The sequence below is a fragment of the Bombina bombina genome, chromosome 2 (genome assembly GCF_027579735.1).
Source record: "Bombina bombina isolate aBomBom1 chromosome 2, aBomBom1.pri, whole genome shotgun sequence".
Classification (NCBI taxonomy): Eukaryota; Metazoa; Chordata; class Amphibia; order Anura; family Bombinatoridae; genus Bombina; species Bombina bombina.
This window is the reverse complement of record NC_069500.1, coordinates 254878368-254900461: the sequence shown is the minus strand read 5'-3', so window position 1 is coordinate 254900461 and position 22094 is coordinate 254878368. Positions and strand designations below refer to the sequence as shown.

The 22094-nt window shown below is 35.4% G+C and overlaps 1 protein-coding gene across 2 annotated transcripts in view; it reads left to right on the top strand.

Annotated features, from left to right (window-relative positions):
• NUDT12 (nudix hydrolase 12) overlaps window positions 1–21891 on the top strand; it is a 194197-nt gene extending 172306 nt beyond the window's left edge. For both annotated transcript variants that reach the window (XM_053701524.1, XM_053701525.1), the window contains exons 6-7: window positions 16103–16302; window positions 20253–21891. In XM_053701524.1, the coding sequence (XP_053557499.1) occupies window positions 16103–16302; window positions 20253–20363 (311 nt within the window). In that variant the 3' untranslated portion in view covers window positions 20364–21891. The remainder of the gene's footprint in view (window positions 1–16102; window positions 16303–20252) is intronic.
• Window positions 21892–22094: the final 203 nt, after the last annotated feature.

The following is a 22094-nucleotide window of genomic DNA, read 5'->3' as shown; positions in this document are numbered from 1 at the left end:
TGCCCGGTATCTAAAAATACTCTTAAAAACAGGGGCCCTTTCATTCATTAAACTTTAAGCTTCTTTTTTAAAATACTTATCTTTCTTTATGAAAACCCCTCGCAGCTCCTGCTGTAGTTAGCACACCGATGATAAATCCGGCTTCCTCCGCCTTCTTTGGCGTCCAGCTTCTGGGACCACGCAACGATTGAAGGAAGCCGGATTTGTCATTGCTGTGCTAACTACAGCAGGAGAAACGGGCAGAGGATCACCATTTTTTTTCCATAAATAAAGGTATTATGTATTTAAAAAAAAGAAGCTTCATTGTAAAGTTTAATAAATGAAAGTGCCTTTTATACCAGGTACTTTTTCATTAAACTTTTACAATCACTTTAAGGTTTACTTCCCTTTTTAGATGCTAACAATCCCAAAATATATAAAGAATCAATGCACTCACCATTTAGCTGGATTAACTTGTGAAGACGCTGTATCCTCAGTGCTCCTTCTTACACAAGCTCTATCGAATTTCAATACTCCATGAGCCAGGGAGGATCAGTTGTCAGTAATTAGGTAAGGCATACTTCTGTCACAGAGTGAAACATAAGTGAAATTCCCTCTTTGGCACTTATTTTTCACTCTGACAGAAGTGTACCTTACTTATGGCTAGATTACGAGTTTTGTGTTAAGGTAAAAAAGCAGCATTATCAGGTCCTAACCCTGCTTTTTTACGCCCGCTGGTATTACGAGTCTTGCAGGTATAGATGTACTGCACACTTTTTTTGGCCTTACCGCAAATCAGCTTACGTAAATTGCGTATAGTCTTTTTTTCTATGGGACCTGCATAGTGCCGGTATTACGAGTTTGTCCTGGGAGGCCAAAAAGTGAGCAGTACACCCTCTACCGCCAAGATTCCTAACGAATTTTAAAGTCAGTTAAATTTAACTGAATTTTAAAGTACAAAGCTGTAGCATAAAACTCATAACTAAAGTGCAAAAAAGTACACTAACACCCATAAACTACCTACTAACCCCTAAACCGAGGCCCTCCCGCATCGCAAACACTAAAATAAAATTATTAACCCCTAATCTGCCGCTCCGGACATCGCCACCACTAGAATAAACATAGTAATCCCTGAACCGCCGCACTCCCGCCTCGCAAAAACACTAGTTAAATATTATTAACCCCTAATCTGCTGCCCCGCCACCGCCGCCACCACCTACATTATACTTATTAACACCTAATCTGCCACTCTGGACATCGCCGCCACCTACATTATACCAATTAACCCCTAATCTGCTGCCCCCAACATCGCCGCCACCTACAATATACTTTTTAATCCCTAATCTGCCGTCCCCAACGTCGCCGCCACTATTCTAAATTTATTAACCATTTAAACCTGTCTAACCCTAACACCCCCTAACTTAAATATAATTTAAATAAATCTAAATAAAATTACTATCATTACCTAAATTATTCCTATTTAAAACTAAATACCTATAAAATAAACCCTAAACTAGCTACAATAGAACTGATAGTTACATTGTATCTATCTTAGGGTTTATTTTTATTTTACAGGCAAGTTTGTATTTATTTTAACTAGGTAGAATAGTTACTAAATAGTTATTAACTATTTAATAACTACCTAGCTAAAATAAATACAAATTTAGCTAACCGATGCCTCCCATAGAAAGTAAGAAGTGTGGCTTCCGGTGGGAGGAGCTGATCCGGAGCAGACCACGCCGAGCTGCGCCGTGGTGCATCGACGGCCTGTAAACCATCTTTTCCTCCCTTCCTGTCTCTCCCGTTGCTGGTGCGGTCTGCACCCTAGGGAGCTGGGCAGTTACAACCAGAGCCCAAGCAGGAAGCCCGTGAGATCTTAATACAGGCTCCATCGCCAGAGCCGCAACTGGCCACACCACAGGGACCCACACGCTATTGTAGCAGAGATTCTAACAGGCTACAATAGAAGGATTCGGATCTTCCTTTATGTATTGCTGGTATCTAGGCAATATCACCAACCTTTGCACTGGAGTCTCGCATGAGTGATAACAAAATCAGCTATACTTAAATCTTCACGGCTCGCTGTAAAAGAAGGCTACGCTTATTGGACCCGCTGTGGGATGGTCTCACCCCCTAGGGTCTGGTATCCTCTTTACCCGTATATCTGTGACAAGCAGCGTCACAGATCCACTTTGACAGACAAACGGAGCACGGCAACAGTAGCACTAACATCTTGCCCAGCTGTACTTTCTGGATAAAGCCGCTACTTCGATATCACCGTTAGTACACAGGTGATATTCGTTCCAACCTCTTCCAACAGTATCAGACGATCTCAATACAGCTGTCATCCTACACCAGATCCAGTGAGTCTCTATTTCTTTCATCATATCGTTGGACCTGAAAAGCGCAAGTATATGGGCTCCCTCCTGGGGACGTGATTTATGACTATCTACAGCATGTTCCTTTTTTAAAATCTATGAGAACTGTGCCTACTTCTACACCCTATATGTCCAGCTATACTGACTCAATCCAGTCTAGACCCAGTATTATATCGCGCAAAGTATATATCAATTTACTGATATTGCTGGCGTCTGTTTCCCCGCATTCTGTCTAAAATTATTGCCTATATCCCTCTTTTTTACTATATTAAGCTAGTCAGATCTGAGCAAAGACAGTACTATAACACCTAGATGAGCTGAATAAATCTATTGGAATAACTATACTGGACTGGCAAACAGAGGGTTCAATATTGAGCAAGACTCGTTTTAGGCTTCAAGGAACTGTTTACTATTTCCGACATTTCTCTACCACAGTCTCCGATGACAAAATCTGTTTTGTCACCACCACCTCATAACCAGCAAACTATCATTGGTTGACTATCTGTTGAATCCACAGACCTATAATTGTATCATATTTTTTATTCCTGTATATGTGTTTTGGTGGTAACTAGATAATTGCTGCTTACCCAGGGATTTTGGTTGTACTATAGCCTATACATCTATATTATTTTTTGTCATATTCAACAAGTCTTAAATTTGTTAAAGACGATTTTCAAACTGATTATATAATGGTCATATTACGGTAATTTTAGGTATTATTGGGCTCGCTCCCAAATATACCCTATATGACACACTTAGTCCATAATATTTAGCGGCCTTTATTAAAACACAGACACCAAGACTATCTCTGGACTAGCCTCTAGGGCGCTATCTTATAGCTTTTTATAAGAACAGGAGAATTGGACCGAGCGCTACTTATAGCTTTTTGTAGTATCTTATAGCTTTTGTAGTATTAATACGCTATTTCTGTACTTAAAATTGTATTTACAATTATCTCCTTTTTCCCCTTATAATACACCAACACAGTATCTATTGAAATAATAAAGGGGAAAAAAAATAAATAACTAAAGGGAAAATAAGGGGAAAAAAAAGAAAATAGAGGCAAACAAGGGACAGGTTCCCTACAATCATATTCCCAAGTTCACTCCTCTTTGCACGCGTGTCTATATATGTGTGTATGTATGTGTGTATATATATATATATATATATATATATATATATATATATATATATATATATACATACATACATATAAAGCCGACAGGTACACTCATTTATTCTACAATTTACACAATTTTTTTGCTAGTAATGAAGTGATCACATCATATATATAGTCACACTACGTGATTTCTTGCGCACCTTTTGTACTTTTTCTTTTTTTTTCTTTCACTCTTCACCTTTTATTTTCTCTTTTTTTTTTTAAGCAGAGTGTGCACTAGGGAAAAAGCAAAGTACCATATATGGACAGATATATTTCGGCTTCTAAATTTAACTCGCCAACCATGCCAGTTAAACAAAAAGACAGAAAGAACCGTATTTCAGACATCTTGCCTGAAACAGTAAAAGAGACTACAACTACCAAATCTGATATCCAACCATTAGTAAACCAGTTGTCAGAAATTTTTCTACCTCAATTTGAGTTGTTACAGTCACAGATGGTTAACCTCACGGCTGAGATTAGACAATTTTCAAATTGACTCAATGAGGTTGAAAACAGAGTTTCTGAAACAGAGGATATTATAAATGGTCAAGCACTCCAACTGACAGATCACACTAAATATATTAAAATTCTACAAGATTGCGTAACAGATCTTGAGGACCGTTCTCGACGCAATAATTTAAAAATATTAGGATTACCAGAGTCCAATGAGTTTGCTGATCTCTTGCATTTTTCTTCTATATCTCTCCCACAAATATTAGGCTTACAACAACATAACACTCCTCTACTGATTGAAAGAGCACATAGAATAGGCCCCCAGAGAAAAACAATGACTGGGACAATCCAACACAGAGCAGTTATGATTAAATTTCAAAACTAACATGACAAAATGACACTATTGCGACTCTACAGGAAAAATAGCTCCGTGCTGGTTGGGGATGCCAACATTTTTCAGGATTACTCTAGCGAAACCTCCCAAAGAAGGAAAGCCATGGCCCCCATCTGCACTAAGTTAATTAATGCAGGATATAAGGCTAGATTAATATATCCAGCCAAAATAATAGTAGATGATAAGGTCACCACATATACTATGGTAAATTAACAAGAAGCCAGACAATTCTGTAATAATCTGAAAATCATGTTATAAGATAAGGAAGTTAATTAGATCTAGCAAACATATCATTGAGAGTTGTACTAGAGAGCGCAGGAACATATCATTGGGTTCCCTGTGATGTTGTCATTTGGTAGACAAGATCTTGTTTTTAGTGTTTGTTTCCTTTTTTTTTTTTTCCTTTTTTTTTTTCTCTCTCATCATTCCCCTTACACTTGACTCAAACATAGGAGATAGGAGCCACCTTTAAGAGTGTATCTTGAAATATAGGAGGAATAACCTCCCCTATTAAAAGGAAGCTGATTCTCAAGCAATTAAGTAAACACAAACCTGATCTTGCTTTCCTACAAGAAACACACCTTAAAGCTACAGAGGTAAATAAACTTAAATCAAAAAGGGTTGGCCATGTAATTGCATCTGCATGCAATAAGAGGAAAAGAAGAGTGGCTATATTGTTCAATAAAAATTTGTCTTTTAAGCTATTAAAATAAGTTTCAGATAAGGAGGATAGATGGCTCCTGATTGAAATAGAGATAGGGAATACTAAATATGTCTTTTGTAATATATATGGACCGAATCTGGTAGATATAGAATTTTGGAATAAACTTATTGTACATTTATCCCAATATATTGGCTAAAACTTGATTCTTGTAGGAGACTTTAACTTAATCCCAACCTCGCTTTTAGATAGATGTTCACAAAACAATTCTCAATTCTCTAACGTAAAGGCCAAAATATTTTGTCAGATTTGTAATAATTTGAAAGTCCATGATATATGGCGTATCAAATACCCGGATTCTCAAATTTTTTCTTGCGAGTATAAATCATATAGAGCACTTTCTAGAATAGATTTTTTTTTTATTTCCAGCTCCATGCTATCAATGAATATTGATGCCCAAATTGCTGATATAGTCATATCTGACCATGCTATCATCTCCTTAAATATACGTACCAAGAACCTAAATATCAATCCAGCAAGTAATTTTTATTTCCCTAATTTTCTATTCCAAGATAAAAAAAATTCTCTGACTGGTTAGGACAAAAATGGCGAGATTACCAATATTTTAACAAAGGTTATCTAGATAAAATTTAAATTTACTGGGAAGCTGCTAAATCGTATCTCAAAGGTGAAATTAAAGCATATATGATAAAAATTAAAAAATATTCTAATGCTCGTGAAATACAGCTGGCAAACCAACTTAGCAATTCATATAAAAACTATATTAATAATACCACTAGAACTCTCTGGAATAAATTCCAGAATGCCAAAATGGAACGCGATCTTTTCTTTAAAGAAAAAACACTACGGGAAGAGATCAGAATTAACGCAAAATATAGTGGACAATTTGGCAGATCGGCTAAATTCTTGGCCAGATTAAATAAGGCTAGGAAAAAAAACAACACAATTGAAGCTATCAGGGATGGCCAAGAAAGATATACCGACCCCTTAGAGATCAAAGAAATTTTTTATATATACTTTCAAAATATCTATGCGGCTAAAGAGATTAATTTCGAAAATAAAAATAGTTTTTGGAATAGAGTTAAAACGCCTAAAATCTCTACAGCTTTCCTAGATTTTCTAAATACCCCTATTACCTCGGAAGAAGTAGCTGAGGCAATAGATCTTGCTAAGACCAATAAAGCTCCTGACCCTGATCAGCTTCCATCAGAGTTCTATTTTCTATTTATTTTGGTCAAGCTCTTTAATGAGTATTTTATAGCAGGGAAGCCTATGTCTGGATATTTCTCGGCGTCGGCTGTTACATTAATACTCAAGAAAGGTAAAGACCCCCTTGAACCAGCTTCTTATATTCTTATAGACCCATTTCACTTCTGAATGTAGATTACAAATTACTCACTACTATAATAGCAAAAAGGCTTAAATCTGGCATAGAACAAATAATTCACGAGGATCAATCCGGCTTTATGCCTGGTAGATCCTCCATCAAAAATATACGCCGTGTCACTACTATACTAGAATACTTCTGCATTAAAACTCAAGAAAGCAAACCCTGTATAAAACAAGATTATGCATTGTTAACAGCCGACGCCGAGAAAGCCTTTGATTCAGTAACATGGGACCATTTATATACTGCTCTTGATAGATTTGGTTTTAGTGGAAATTTCCTTTCACTGATTAGGTCTATTTATCATTCTCCTATTTCTTATATCTTAGTCAATGGCAACCCAACTTCTAGGTTTCATATACATAAAGGAATGCGACAGGGATGCCCCCTATCCCCTCTCTTATTCAACATTGCCATAGAGCCTCTCCCAATTCTATTAAGAGAATCTATACAAGGCATAGAATTAGGGGATCAACAAATTGTTCTCTCGCTCTATGCGGATGATCTATTATTGTTCAAAATACTAAATTAAATATCCCTATTGTTTTAGATATATTTAAACAATTTAGTTCCTTCTCTGGATACAAATTAAATCCCAATATCTGGTACACGAATAATTATTCTTTTTTTTTTCTCAAACGTATCTGAGAAATTGTGCAGATGGGCTTCATTCCCTATCTCTCTCTCTCAGCTAAAATTATGTTAATTAAATCCATTCTTCTCCCACAACTAATATACCTTCTTCAAAATCTCCCCCTTTTTGTTTCTAATAAAGATCTAAGGCTTTTTAATAAAAACTGTACCTCCTTTTTGTGGAGTAAGAAAAGGCACTATCTATCTCGAGCCAAACTGTTTCAACTACCAGAATTTGGAGGCTTTGCCCTCCCTGATATAAAATGGTATAATATTTCAATACTGGCACGCTTCGCTTTTGATTGGATTACAGGCACTAATTATTTCACAAATTTTTCAATTGAAAAACAATTGGTTGCTCCTCTTTCACTCAAAGCTATTATTCATTGCCCAGTGACACTACTACCAGCATATATCCAAAAATTATCGGTAATTTGTAATGTGGTTTCAGCATGGCAAAAACTGTGCGTAGTTCTAGACATTGACTATCGAATATCTTCATATCTCCCCATTAGAGGTAATAATTTATTCTCTCCTGCCCTGACATCTGAAATCTTTATAAAGTGGGAAGAGAAAGGGTTAATTTATGTATCGCAAGTGCTTGATAACAACTGTAAAATAAGAACATTTGAATCTATTCTTCAAGAATATAATTTATCATACAAAAATTTCTATGCATATTTACAACTTAGATACTATATAAATTGACTTCAAAATATCAGACAAGACTATAGACAATTTGGTGAGTTTAGAGATTATATTATTTTACATAAAAATTGTATTCACACTATTTCACTAATCTATAAAATCTTAATGTCAAAACAGGGACAATTGGGTCTAGAATCTCTAGTTGGTATGCGGAGGCCCCATTTTCAAGAAATAACACTAGAAAAAATTCAAGTCAGTATCAAACGTGTAAGAGAGGCCAAAATTCCCACTACATGGAAAGAATCACACATTAAATTAACAACTCATATATTACACCGAAAATACTAGCTAAATGGATAGCTAATAAATCACGCGACTGTTTTAAATGTAAAAAACTTAATGCTGACCTCTTACACTGCTTCTGGTTTTGTCCTAAAATTAAACAGTTCTGGCTTAAAATAACTTATTGGCTCTCTAAGGTCTTGCATGAGAATTTCACTCTAGATATATATCAAATTCTTTTTCTAACTAATGAGGATACCACTAAATTCTCCAAAACCATTGACACTAATTCTGGTAGGTCGTAATAAAATCCTCCGGCATTGGAAAAAGAAAATATCCCAGCCAATCACGTCATTCAAACAAGCAGTTTATTCACAAATCATGTTTGAACAACTAAATACCAACTCATTACTACATAATCAGGTCAAAAAAATTTTTAACAAATGGCTCACCTTAATTTTAGATCAACCCAGTAATCTACAATACTCGCTAACAAAATGTTTCCATAAAACAGATTTTTTTGGAACCCTTGTTCTGAATAATATATTTCCTCTTGCTTGGCATTAAAAATTTAGTCTTATACAGATAAAGAGTGCAGTATGGAGCTTGATGTTCAGGATCCCCCCCCCTCTCCCCTTTTTTTTTTTTTTGTTTTGTTTTGTGTGTTTGTCTTGTTTTGTTCTTTTATTATTATTTTTAGGCAAATAGGAAAGTAGCACAAATGTATAAGTATAAAAGTTTAAGATTATAGAACTGACTACTGATTTAACAATTCTGTCAAAATTACCATTTAGAAGCTATAAACTTAGAAAGAATTGTTATGTTTCATTTTGCTAAAAATGGCTAATATTTCTTTCTGATTCTTTACATTATTTTCTATATTGTTTTTTCTGTATATAAGGAATCTGGTTTTTGGATAAATATCTATTGTTTGAATTATACTTTGTGCTTCGATATAAATAAAAGATATATAAAAAAAAAAAAATACAAATTTACTTGTAAAATAAAACCTAACCTAAGTTACACTAACACCTAACGCTACACTACAATTAAATAACTTACCTAAATTAAATACCATTAAATAAATGAAATACAATTAGCTAAATTACAAAAAAACACTAAATTACAGAAAATAAAAAACAAATTACAAGATATTTAAACTAATTACACCTAATCTAAGAGCCCTATCAAAATAAAAAGCCCCCCCCCCCCCAAAAAAAAACAAAAAAAAAACCTAGCCTAAACTAAACTATCAATAGCCCTTAAAAGGGCCTTTTGCAGGGCTTTGCCCCAAAGAAATCAGCTCTTTTACTTGTAAAAAAAATACACACAACCCACCCAACAGTAAAACCCACCACCCACACAACCAACCCCCCAGGATTGAGCTTGCATTCTATTGGCTGATTGGAACAGCCAATAGAATGTGAGCTCAATCCTATTGGCTGATTGGATTTTTCAACCTTAATTACGATTGGCTGATAGAATCCTATCAGCCAATCGGAATCTAAGGGACGCCATCTTGGATGACGTCATTTAAAGGTACCTTTATTCGTCGGGTAGTCGTCGTTGGAAGAGGATGCTCCGTGCCGGATGTCTTGAAGATGGACTCGCTTCGCGTCGGAAGGATGAAGATAGAAGATGCCGTCTGGGTGAAGACTTCTGCCCGTCTGGAGGACCACTTCTGCCGGCTTCCTTGAGTACATCTTGTCGCTTAGATGAAGGCTTCTCTCAGTAAGTGGATCTTCAGGGGTTAGTGTTAGGTTTTTTTAAGGGTGTATTCGGTGGGTTTTATTTTTAGGTTAGGGCTTTGGGCCGCAATAGAGCTAAATGCCCTTTTAAGGGCAATGCCAAACCAAATGCCCTTTTCAGGGCAATGGGGAGCTTAGGTTTTTTTAGTTAGGGTTTTATTTGGGGGGTTTGTTTGTGTGGGTGGTGGGTTTTACTGTTGGAGGGGGGTTGTGGGTATTTTTTTTTTTACAGGTAAAAGAGCTGATTTCTTGGGGGCAATGCCCCGCAAATGGCCCTTTTAAGGGCTATTGGTAGTTTAGGTTAGGCTAGGGTTTTTTTATTTTGGGTGGGCTTTTTTTATTTTGATAGGGCTATTAGATTAGGTGTAATTAGTTTAAAGATCTTGTAATTTGTTTTTTATTTTTTGTAATTTAGCTAATTGTATTTAATGTATTTAATTGTATTTAATGTAGGTAATTTATTTAATTGTAGTGTGGTGTTAGTGTAACTTAGGTTAGGTTTTATTTTACAGGTAAATTTGTATTTATTTTAGCTAGGTAGTTATTAAATAGTTAATAACTAGTTAGTAACTATTCTACCTAGTTAAAATAAATACAAACTTGCCTGTAAAATAAAAATAAACCCTAAGCTAGATACAATGTAACTATTAGTTATATTGTAGCTAGTTTAGGGTTTATTTTATAGTAAGTATTTAGTTTTAAATAGGAATAATTTAGTTAATGATAGTAATTTTATTTAGATTTTTTAAAATTATTTTTAAGTTAGTGGGTGTTAGGGTTAGACTTTTTAAGGGTTAATACATTTAGAATAGTGGGGGCAGCAGATTAGGGGTTAATAAATGTAGGTAGGTTGCGGCAACATCGGGGAAGGGAGATTAGGGGTTAATAAATATAATGTAGGTGTCGACGATGTCGGGGGTGGCAGATTAGGGGTTAATAAGTGTAAGATTAGGGGTGTTTAGACTCGGGGTTCATGTCAGGGTGTTAGGTGTAAACATAAAATGTGTTTCCCCATAGGAATCAATGGGGCTGTGTTACTGAATTTTACGCTGCTTTTTTGCAGGTGTTAGACTTTTCTCAGCCGGCTCTCCCCATTGATGGCTATGGCGAAATAGTGCACGAGCACTTATAACCAGCTCACCGCTCACTTAAGCAGCGCTGGTATTGGAGTGCAGTGTGGAGGGCAATTTTGCTCTACGTTCACTTCTTGCCTGTCAACGCCGGGTTGATAAAAACCCGTAATACCAGCGCTGCAGATAAGTGAGCAGTGAGAATAAACTGCAAGTTAGCACTGCACAGCTCATAACGCAAAACTCGTAATCTAGCCATTAATTACTTACTTCCCTTAGAGGTGAGTGTCTTGCTTAACTGGGAACTGGAGGGAGCGCATTTGCTCTAATTCTCCACCAGTGATTTCGTCAGCCGATAGAGCATGGAGCGTCGCTCATAGCTGGGTGCCAGAGGAACTCACTTTATTAGTCCTACCGGTCCCAGTTATTTGGTTCGGGGCTTGTGCGGTGTCTGTATCACCTAGCTGGGAGTCAAAGGGAGCATCTTACTTTTCTAAGTCCCTTCTCTCCCCATATCAGTAGACTCCTGTGCTACAGCAGGGTAGCAGTTTCACAAAGCATCCACTGCTCCTCTGCACTATGTCCCTCTGTATTTTTACATTAAATAAACCCCAGAGTCATTAAGGGTGTTCTCTGTCTCCTGTCTAGTGATGTTGTATCTCATACAAAAACACTTTAGAGAACACGCAGTTTAGCTAGTCCTGTTCTTGTAGAACTAACACATATGTGACTCATATATGGCTGTGTTGTGATGCTGTATGTCATACATTACCACAGAACATATGACGCAGTTTAGCTAATCATTTTCTTATCTAAATAAAACAAATGTTACTCAATGTCCCAGTTTAATTTTAGAAAACCCTACAGCCTTTGAAGAAGGTTATTAGTTGAAATACCTTCTTGTAATAATGTCCAAGCAGCTTACTTAAAGGGACACTAAAGCCAAATTTTTTCTTTTGTGATTCAGATAGAGCATGCAATTTTAAGCAACTTTCTAATTAACTCATTATCAAATGTTCTTCATTATCTTGGTATCTTTATTTGAAAAGCAAGAATGTAAGTTTAGATGCCGGCCCATTTTTTGTGAACAACCTGGGTTGTTCTTGCTGATTGGTGGATTAATTTAACTGACCAATAAACAAAACCTCTCCGGGGTTCTGAACCAAAAAATAGCTTAGATGCCTTCTTTTTCAAATAAAGATAGCAAGAGAACGAAGAAAAATTGATAATTGGAGTAAATTAGAAAGTTGCTTAAAATTGCATGCTCTATCTGATTCATGATAATAGCAAAGACTATACAGATATGTTAGATGTTAACAACACAATGTACAGAATGACTAGAATAGAGCACAATACTCCCCTCTTAAGTGACCGCTGCCCTCTAACAGTCTCTCCCAACAGGACTGTGAGTAGAATATAGATCAAATGTATAGAGGCGCTGGTCTTGAATCTCGTGTATATTGACGTGCACACTGAAGAAAGAAACTTAACTTGTGATTTGCAGGAGTTGACAACAAAATAATGTGCCGTATACTCACTCCGAAAAATTTCAGAGTTCAGCTTCTTCAAAAGGATCTCTGTCCCAGTTTTCCACACTGTGCTTTAGTATCTGTAGATAATAGAAATTGCACTGCAGGTAATTGTATCTTTTGCTGAATAAAATGTGCAATATACTCACTCCGATAAATTTCGGAATCCGGCTCCTCAAAAAGTGGTAGGTAGCTTTAAATTACTTCCAAGAAAGGCAGCAAAATACTTGTTGTAGCAAACAAATATTTATTAAAACATAATTAAAAGGCTCTTTTTTGGCTTGGCTCTACGCGTTTCAACGACTGAATCGTCTTTTTCAAGAGCAGTAAAAAACAATTGTTCCAATTGTTTTTTACTGCTCTTGAAAAAGACGATTTTAGCCACAATAATAAGTGCACTTTCTAAAATATATCACAGTAACTTCAATTTATAAGTATAAAATACAAAATATCTCTTTTTCGCAATGGTCAAATTAATTAAAGGGACATGAATCCCAAAATTTTTATTTTGCAGTTCAGACAGCGCATACAATTTTAAACAACTTTCCAATTTACTTATATTATTTAATTTTCTTCTTTCTCTTGTTAGTCTTTGCTGAAATGTTTATCTAGGTAAGCTCAGGAGCAGCAAATAACCTAGGTTCTAGCTGCTGATTGGTGGCTGCAGAAATATGTTTGTCGTTGGCTCACCCATGTGTTCAGTTACAACTAGTAGTGCATTGCTGCTCCTTCAACAAATGATACCAAGAGAATGAAACAAATTAGATAAAAGAAGTAAATTAGAAAGTTGTTTAAAATTACTATATATTACCAGTTAACCAATTTGCGAGTTTCAGCTCTTTTAATTCTTTTTCACCGTCATATAAAGAGATTATTTGCACAACTTTGGAAGTGAAGTGAGCCCAATATCTCTTTTCCAAAAGAGGGTTTTAATAGGTTTTGTCTTACAAAGACTGTATATATCTAGGCAATAGGTCTGTCAGTGTAAAGATTAGTAGCACAGGCAGAAAGGCAACCACAGGCAAGGCAAAGGTCAGTCAGTAAAAGCCTTCACTTCCTTTGCAAATAGGTTTTTATTTGTGATAAACTCCACTTCCATTTCAGAATCATTCAATGAAACGCTCTGAGTCTGAGCTCACCTCTCATTGGGTATTCACTTATCTGCATCTGGCACTTAATTAACCAATCAAGCTCTTTACTGGTTTCGCCCATCGGAAACAGGAGTAGGAATGTAATTTTATTAGTATAAATTTTTACAAAGTGTCTATTTGATGCACTTGTGATACCCTAGTTCTACTAAAATATTGGGTCGAATATATGGCCCATCTAATTTAACTGAGTATGTATTTATAAGACTAGACATGGGTATAATTTTATATCTGTCAATATATATATATATAATACAAATATGCCTATCTAATGTATGCTCCCAGACAATCCTCTATTTATAATATATCTCAAGGGATGGATTTAAGAGTCATATTATATTAGAATAATTAGTAATATAATTTAATGTTTCCAGTATGATATTAATAAATATATCATGAAATTTAAATAGCATTATTTCATTCCTTATTTATATAATATATTTTCCAGTCATTTTTATATTACACATCTCATGTGAGTAGAATTCTCTCGTTATTAATTATATAAATATATTTATTGGATTCTTATTTCATTGAATATAAATATATCCCATATTTAGTACATCTCTTGATAATTTATGAGTGCATGCAATCATATCTATGATAATAGTCGTAAGACAACTTATTTAGTAGGCATTCATCAATTCAGAACCTCTGTAAATATTGTTACATCAGATTTCTGAAATATAAAGAAATGTTGTTATTCAAACATTTTAAATCAATACAGTTACATATTTAATTCACTTTATATCCAACACAGTGTGCAGCATGTGACACATATCCTAGACTTACATGTATTGGCACCTTCCTATGTCTTGGTATATTAAATACGGTATATCTGCAAATTATACAGACAGTTTATTTCAAACTTTAAGGTCACAGTATTATCACATTTGCCAGTGTCCCTTCTAGACAGGTATATGTATATTGGCACTTAGTGATCTATCATTTGCTTATCACGTGTCTGTTAACTCACTATATCCTGGGATTCTTTGTATATCTCAACTTAAGGGTAGACTCAGTGTCCCTGTCATTGCAGGGGGTCTATGATCAGCTAGGATGCATATCTATTGGGGGAGATCTAATCTCTCTAAGCAATGAAATAAAGTATCTTTTGAAGTCTGTATCTGACATTTGGGGAACAAATGTTATCTTTGTAGTTTTGGGACATCCTGTCTGTGAAGTGTATCTTAATCAGTAACGGGGATAGAGAGAACTGTATCATTACAGATGTCAAGGCATTTTTATATCAAAGAGGATATATATAAATTAACTATAATTCTGTATACTTTACAAAGTCACTTACCTTTTACATGACAAAAGTAAAACCAAATGGAACCAAAGTGACCACCATCAAATGACTAATATATCAAGCTAACATCGTGGACCTGCACAGTTATGGATGATTCATATTCTGCAAAATCAATGTATGTACTGCATGTTTGCTGCTAATTTTGGAAGAACTAGTTGCTGACTTATTGAAGAGGACACAAAATGGAAAATACTTGTATTGATAACTTCAAAAGAACAGTATCCTCTTTGTATGTTGTAAAAAAAAAAAAAGGATCTGACAAGGGGAAATTGTAATATATTTGAATGTTATAACCTTTTGCATTAAAATCATAAGTTAAACTACTACGCAAAATGTAATAAAAAAAAATATTATAAAAAATTACATGTAGCTCCAGGTCATGGTGAATTGGTTCAACAACTGATGATGAACATTTTTCTTACTTATTCAAAAGCATGACTTAAAATGTCCGACAAGGCAAGCAATGGCGATATAACAATTTATTATGTGAAATAATTAGCATGGGATGCAATGGGTATGTGCATTTGTGCACTTTGTGAGCTAACAAATGCAGAAGAAGCCATGGATTTACACAGATCTCAGTGTGTTGCACTTTCACAAGAATGAATCTGGGTCTGAAAAGAGCCTAATGCGTCTTATGGCCGCCTTCTTCCACATTTGTTAGCTAACAGAGTGCACAAATGCTCATATCTACTAGGCAATTGCTACAAAATATACATAATCAAATATTTACTTTAATGGGCTTAATCCTTACACTTAAAGGGATATGAAACCCAAATGTTTTCTTTCATGGTTCAGATAGGGCATGCAATTTTAAGAAACTTTCTAATTTACTCCTATTATCAATTTTTCTTTGTTCTTTTAGTATATTTATTTGAAAATGCAGGAGCCAGCCCATTTTTTAGTTCAGCACCTTGGACAGTGCTTGCTGATTGGTTGCTACATTTATCCACCAATCAGCAAGCGCTACACAGGTGCTGAACCAAAAATGGCCCGGCTTCTAAGCTTACATTCCTGCTTTTCAAATAAAGATACCAAGAGAAGGAAGAATTTTTTTATAAAAGGAGTAAATTATAAAGTTGCTTAAAATTGCATTCTCTATGAGATTCATTAAAGAAAATTGGGTTTCAGATCCCTTTTAAGGGAAATGTATTTTGTGTTTTGTTTTCTCATTTTTTTTAAACTTCTCTTTCTGGAAATAAATATATTTGACATTCATTAAAATAGTGTTGTTACAAGTTTTTTTTTCCAACTGTATGTAATATTTTTACAATGGATATAATTTTTTCTGTCATACCAGGGGAGACAATAGAAGATGCTGTTCGGAGGGAAGTTCAAGAGGAAAGTGGAGTAAAAGTTGGCCATGTTCAGTATGTCTCATGCCAACCTTGGCCGATGCCTTCATCACTAATGATAGGCTGTTTAGCAGGCGCAATATCCACTGACATCTGCGTTGACAAGATTGAAATAGAAGATGCTCGTTGGTTTACTAGAGAACAGGTATAGCTTGATTCTTTAAACGTTGTTACCAGAATTGATATTTTAATTCCCATTATAATATAAAACATAATGCCTGTGAAGTGTATTTATACTTTTTAGATTAGACTAGGAAGAATCCTGAGAACAAATAACAATATAAATATGAACTTGAAAACATGAGATACTGAAGGAGAAATAATGAAATTAAGACCTGAATAAAATAAGGAGCCTGGTATGCGGGTTTGGTTACATGGGATTGATGGGTGCTTACTGCATTAGAAGAATGGAATGGACCAGAAAATACTAGTAATGCAATCACAGGTCTTTTAAGCTGTAAAAACAGATAAAGTAAAACTTTAAAATATCTTCACACATTTTGATATTGGAGCCCCATAACCAAATAAGTAGTGTTAAGTGTAAGGGCTCTATTTTTTTTTATTATTATTATTAAGAACTGGGCCTATTACCTTTTAATGGGTAGGTGACACCCTAGGGTTAAGATAAATGAATAAGTAATGAGATTGACAAATGATGTACAAATTGGTATGCTCATAATTACACTATTCTATATTACTAATTATTTAAAAGGTTATTTATTGTGGGCAGGAAACTAAAATACAAATCTGTTTGGTCTTTTAAGTGTTCTGCTCAACCTGACAATTCCAGCAACTAGGATAAGTCGGTATTCTTTTTTTCTTTGGCTAAGCAGCAGTCTGCATTGGTTATTATCCTATGATATGAAATATAGATTTAAACTCTTAAAATCAAAAGGTCAGCTGGAAGACATCAATGTGTGTTGTGGCTATACATCATCACCAGATGTTCTCTTTTACATTTCTCTTCTTAGCAGAAGGAAATCCACTGAATGCTTGTTCCTAGAAAACAGGGGCACGTTTTATATGTTAAGGACATTGGTCAGTTGATTTGATGGGCCTTCTTTAAAGTTGCTATTCGCTTATTGTGTCTGTATTCTGTGGCCAGGAGCTTTGATCTGAACACTGACTAAATGACACAGTGACCAGCAGAAGACAAATGTATACATAACATTCTATAGAAAAGAAAATTTTACAAATTGCAAGATCATTTATGTGTGACTTGGCCACAAAGACGGCATTCTCAGTACAATATCTGAAAAAAGAATTAGCGGTGGCAGTGCAGCCTTCAATAAAGCATATAATACAGAAATGAACTTCTGCAAAAATATGTAATCCTTCAGTAATTTCAAAGCATTGCAGGCAACTGACATTTAGTGCCCCTTCAACCCTTTGTGCCAAATGGATGTAAGTACTATTCCACACAGTACTTTGCCCAGTGCACTTTGTTGACGTAGTACCTATGTCCAACACTGTGGCGCATGCTACGGTCCTCGCTGTCAGGTTTGATAGAGGAGACTGCAGCCGGGAGCAGAAGACATCTGCCCCTTCATATAGTAAGGGAGCGCTGATCATTATCCCAAGTGCAAATAACCATATTAGAGATTACATTCTCATTTTATTTTTGATTGTGCTGCCTTTTACCATATGTAGCCAGATCGCCGATACAGACAGTGTGACTGTCTGTATCTGCTGCGGGGTTCCGTGGTTTGTGTGGATAGTAGGGTTCTCTATGCTACAGAAAAAAAAAATGCAAATACAATAAAAAAATGTATGTAAGCTGGGTACTGGCAGACAGGAGGTGGGAAGGTAATGGGGGATCCCTACACTGCAGAAAATAAATACAATATTTATTTTTATTTTAATAAAGCCCTAAAACTTCACACTGTCTGCCAGTACCTAAATGGGGGTATGCAGTGGAGGTGGGAGGGTAATCCCAACACTACAAGCTGCTGAAAGGATTGCAACAATAGCAGATTGTGATATAAAGGTATCTGCATTGCGATCAAGATTGCAGGTAAAATGTTCTAAAGGGATGAAATCACTGTTAGAAGGTGGCCTCTCACTGTGATGGTTCTGTGCCACTGGCGGAATGTTAAAATCACTATCGCCATTTACAGTGAAGGTGTAATGTAAATTATCCCTTTAGGCCAGAGCTTTACAAACTTTTCATGTTTTTGACACACTTTTTAGACATGCATCATTTCGTTACACAGTAATTCCGTTGTACTAGCAAACCGGAGGTTAAACTAACTTGTTATAAGATACGATCCAAGTGAAGTTAGGAACAGCTGCCGGATCATTCAGTGCTCGTGAATCTGCCAATTCCACAAATATTACCACACATAAAGATGTCCACAGAACCAATAATATAAAAAGTGTCTTTTTAATCATGCAATGATTAAGTGACAGTAGTTACGAAACGTTGCTGATTTTTTGTCAATAGAGACACTTTTTATATTATTGGTGCTGTGGACATCTTTATGTGTGTTATAAGATGTGTTATAAGATATGGACACATACATAAATTACATAATAACAAAATGTATTTACGAAAGTATGTAAGTATGTGCAAGAATTTAAAAATGTAACACCAATAACTACTTACCATTTTAATGAGATGTATGAGGTTGATGGGATGAACACAGTTTCTGAATATTTGGTGGAATATTAGATAAAGATACTCACAGTTCGCCATCAAGCATTTTTAAGCTTCCACGGTTATTTCACAATTGTATGTAGTAGAAAACTGCAGAATCATTTTTAATGCTTTTTTTAGCTATGTTTGGATGCATTTTTGAAAGAGCCAAGTAAAAAGCCAGCAGCAGGTGGGTTGACTGGGTGACAGCCTAGAGCTGCGCTCGCCCGGGTGATTGGGAGCACACTGATTCTCCACACAATTGGCCAAGATGGCAAGGGTCCCGCTCAGTGCAGTCCAATTCCAGGACCCCTGGGGGACTCCTCCGCTCAGCACAGCCGAGAGTTGGTAGTGGTGTAACTCCTTGCACTGTTCTTCTCACTCTAGTCTATACTCGACGTTCTTCTTCCACACACCTCGCCCTACTGCTCCGACACCGCTAGTCACAATAGCAGAGCTGCTTTAGGAAGTTCTGGGGGAAGGACCAAGGGAAGCAGATGCAAGTAAGGGAGCTCTGCGGTGCCCTTCCACAAAATGTTCTGCATTTCACGTGACAAACCTACACACTGCTGCCGACAGTATTGAATTGCAATACAATGTACATGTGTGAACCAAAACTCTACCTCTTTTGTTACACTACAATAGTGTAACCAGTATATGAATAAGAAACATATATGAGGTGGGGGATTGTGGGCATATTGTGCATGTGAATATAGTGTGTTATATAGATACATCATTTATTATACTGTATAATTCTATATTGTATATTTAAAGTAGGTTTGTTATTTTAAAAAAATATGTTTTTAACTTTTGGTGTGTTCTTTTCATTTTGGGAACAAGAGTTTGTGTACAGGATGATATTATACATTTTTCTTTTTTAAGCTTTGCTCCATGTAAAAAGTGTTTTTAAAATGACATGTTTTAACGTTGTATTTATATCGCTACTACAAGTTCAGTGGTGAGATTAGAAATTGTAAGAAATCTACTGCAGTTACTCAGTTTACATATCTATTATTTGAACTGTTGTTAAACAGAAACCATATTTATATTTACTGAATAGTCAGTATATGTTGTGCCCTACACTATCCTATGGCCCCGAGCGACGGATTGAGTCAGAAATGAGCTTTTCTCTCTGACCTGACAATCCTTTGAATATCGGGTCCAGATTTGATCTGCCAGCTCCCAGTAGTACATTGCTGCTCTAGAGCCTAATCTTCAACAAAGGATGCCAAGAGAATGAAGCTAAATGGATAATAGAAGTATATTGGAGAGTTGTGTTTAAAAGTACATGTTTTGAGTCATGAAAAATTAATTTTGACTTTACTGATCCTTTTAATATACACATAATAGCGCTGCAGAAATGTGTTTTAAAAATATATTTCCAGCTCTAGGGTCTTAAGAGGTTTTTCAATGTATAATAACTATTTTAGTGACAATGTTTTTGTTTTTACTTGTTGCAGGTTGTAGAAGCTGTGATCAAGGGAAGCCATCATGTTTTAACTGTCCCTCCAAGACACGCTATTGCTTACCAGTTAATAAAACACTGGATTGGAATGAATGCTAATCTTTAAAATATATTAATATGCAATGAGAAGGAAATACAAAAGTATGAGATGAATAAAAAATTTATTTAATAAATAAGCAGTACAAATATTTTAATAAAGTACTATGAAATCACCTCTAGGTAATTGGTTGCATAGCATAACATCAATGCTTAGATATTAGATTTTCAAATAACTATATGATTTTCTCTCAGTTTTATATCTTCCAATACAGTCTTATAATTGTAAAAATAGTATTTTGAGAACTTAAATTAGCAAAAAGGTTTCAATTGTGTTATCCCCAATGAACCCTAAATATAACCATGCTTTTAAACACATCTATCCCAAAGTCCCACCAGACCCCACTCCCCTCTTATTACGGTTATCTGACTTAGCAAATTTGGCCCCTCATTGCATTTACACCTACCTGACTCAGTGTAGGGGAGGGGTATTGCAAAGAGCAGAGTTGGGTCTGTAGTGAGGGGTTGTGTTTAGGGACAGGGTAATAATCATGGGACAAGGGATAATGATCAGGGTTAATTGTGGTGGATAGACAAGTTTAATTACATACTTGCTATAGATGAATGGTCACTATTTGGCAATATTGCTGGGGGGTGCTAAGTCATTATGGTGGTGAGGTGTGGGGTTGTGGTTAGGGATACTAAAAAAACAACAACAATGTCCTCCAGCTTCTGAATTTTAAAATTAATCTTTATTGTACAAACATGGGGCCAAACTAGCAATATTTTGAGCTAATCCCTGCCCTTCATCATGCTTACCCAATGATAACCCCACCTGTGTTTAAATAGTTTTGCAAAGTGCTACAATCATTCACGTTTTGGTGTTATATCACCACCTAGTGGTCAAACCGGTCAAAGCATGTCATTGTTTTTTTAATTGTTTCTATACATTCAACAATAATACAATGATGCAAAAAAAAAAAAAAATACATAATCTTATAAAAAGGTTAAAATCAGATAAAAAATTACATGTTCATATTTGCATTTATCAATTCATAAACAATCCAAAATGTACTAAAACAACCAAATTCATGGTTTATTCCCTTGGGTGTCATTGAGTCTAAATACTAAATCTATTGCATTTCCCTTTCATTTAACATACTTTCTCTGTCACCACCCCTTCAAGGTATTTTTAACCTTAATTGTCTAAAACATAATTGGCTTTTATTATGTCCTTTCTCTATGAAATGTTCTGCAACAGGGACCTGTTTATTTTTGCAACGTATTTTAGATTTGTTCTCTGTGATTTTGTCCCTTACCCCATTTGTTTAAACATTTAAAAATGTGTCTGTTGGACATTTTTGTTATAAAACGGACCTTTAGAATAATTAGGAGCTATGTAATGTATGAATGTCTTTGGTTACAGCATATAAAACCAATCTATAGCAGTAATGGTTTTTAAACTCAATTTCAGAGATAAGATAAGATAAAATAAACAACTCAGTGGAGCACTTTGTTTTCTGTTATTATGAAACTTAAATTTTCATAGTTATTTGAGATTTAAAAAAAAAAATAATAAACTTGATTGTTACCCGCCACTGTTACAAGAGCTCTATATTACAGCAGCCTATTTTAATCAATAAAATATATATATAATTATTGTTTTCTTTCATATAGGTGGCGAGAGTCCACAAGTTTGTTACTGATGGGATATACATTCCTAACAGGAGGGGGCAAAGTTTCCCAAACCTCAAATGCCTATAAATACATCTCCCACCTTACTTATTCCTCAGTTTTGAAA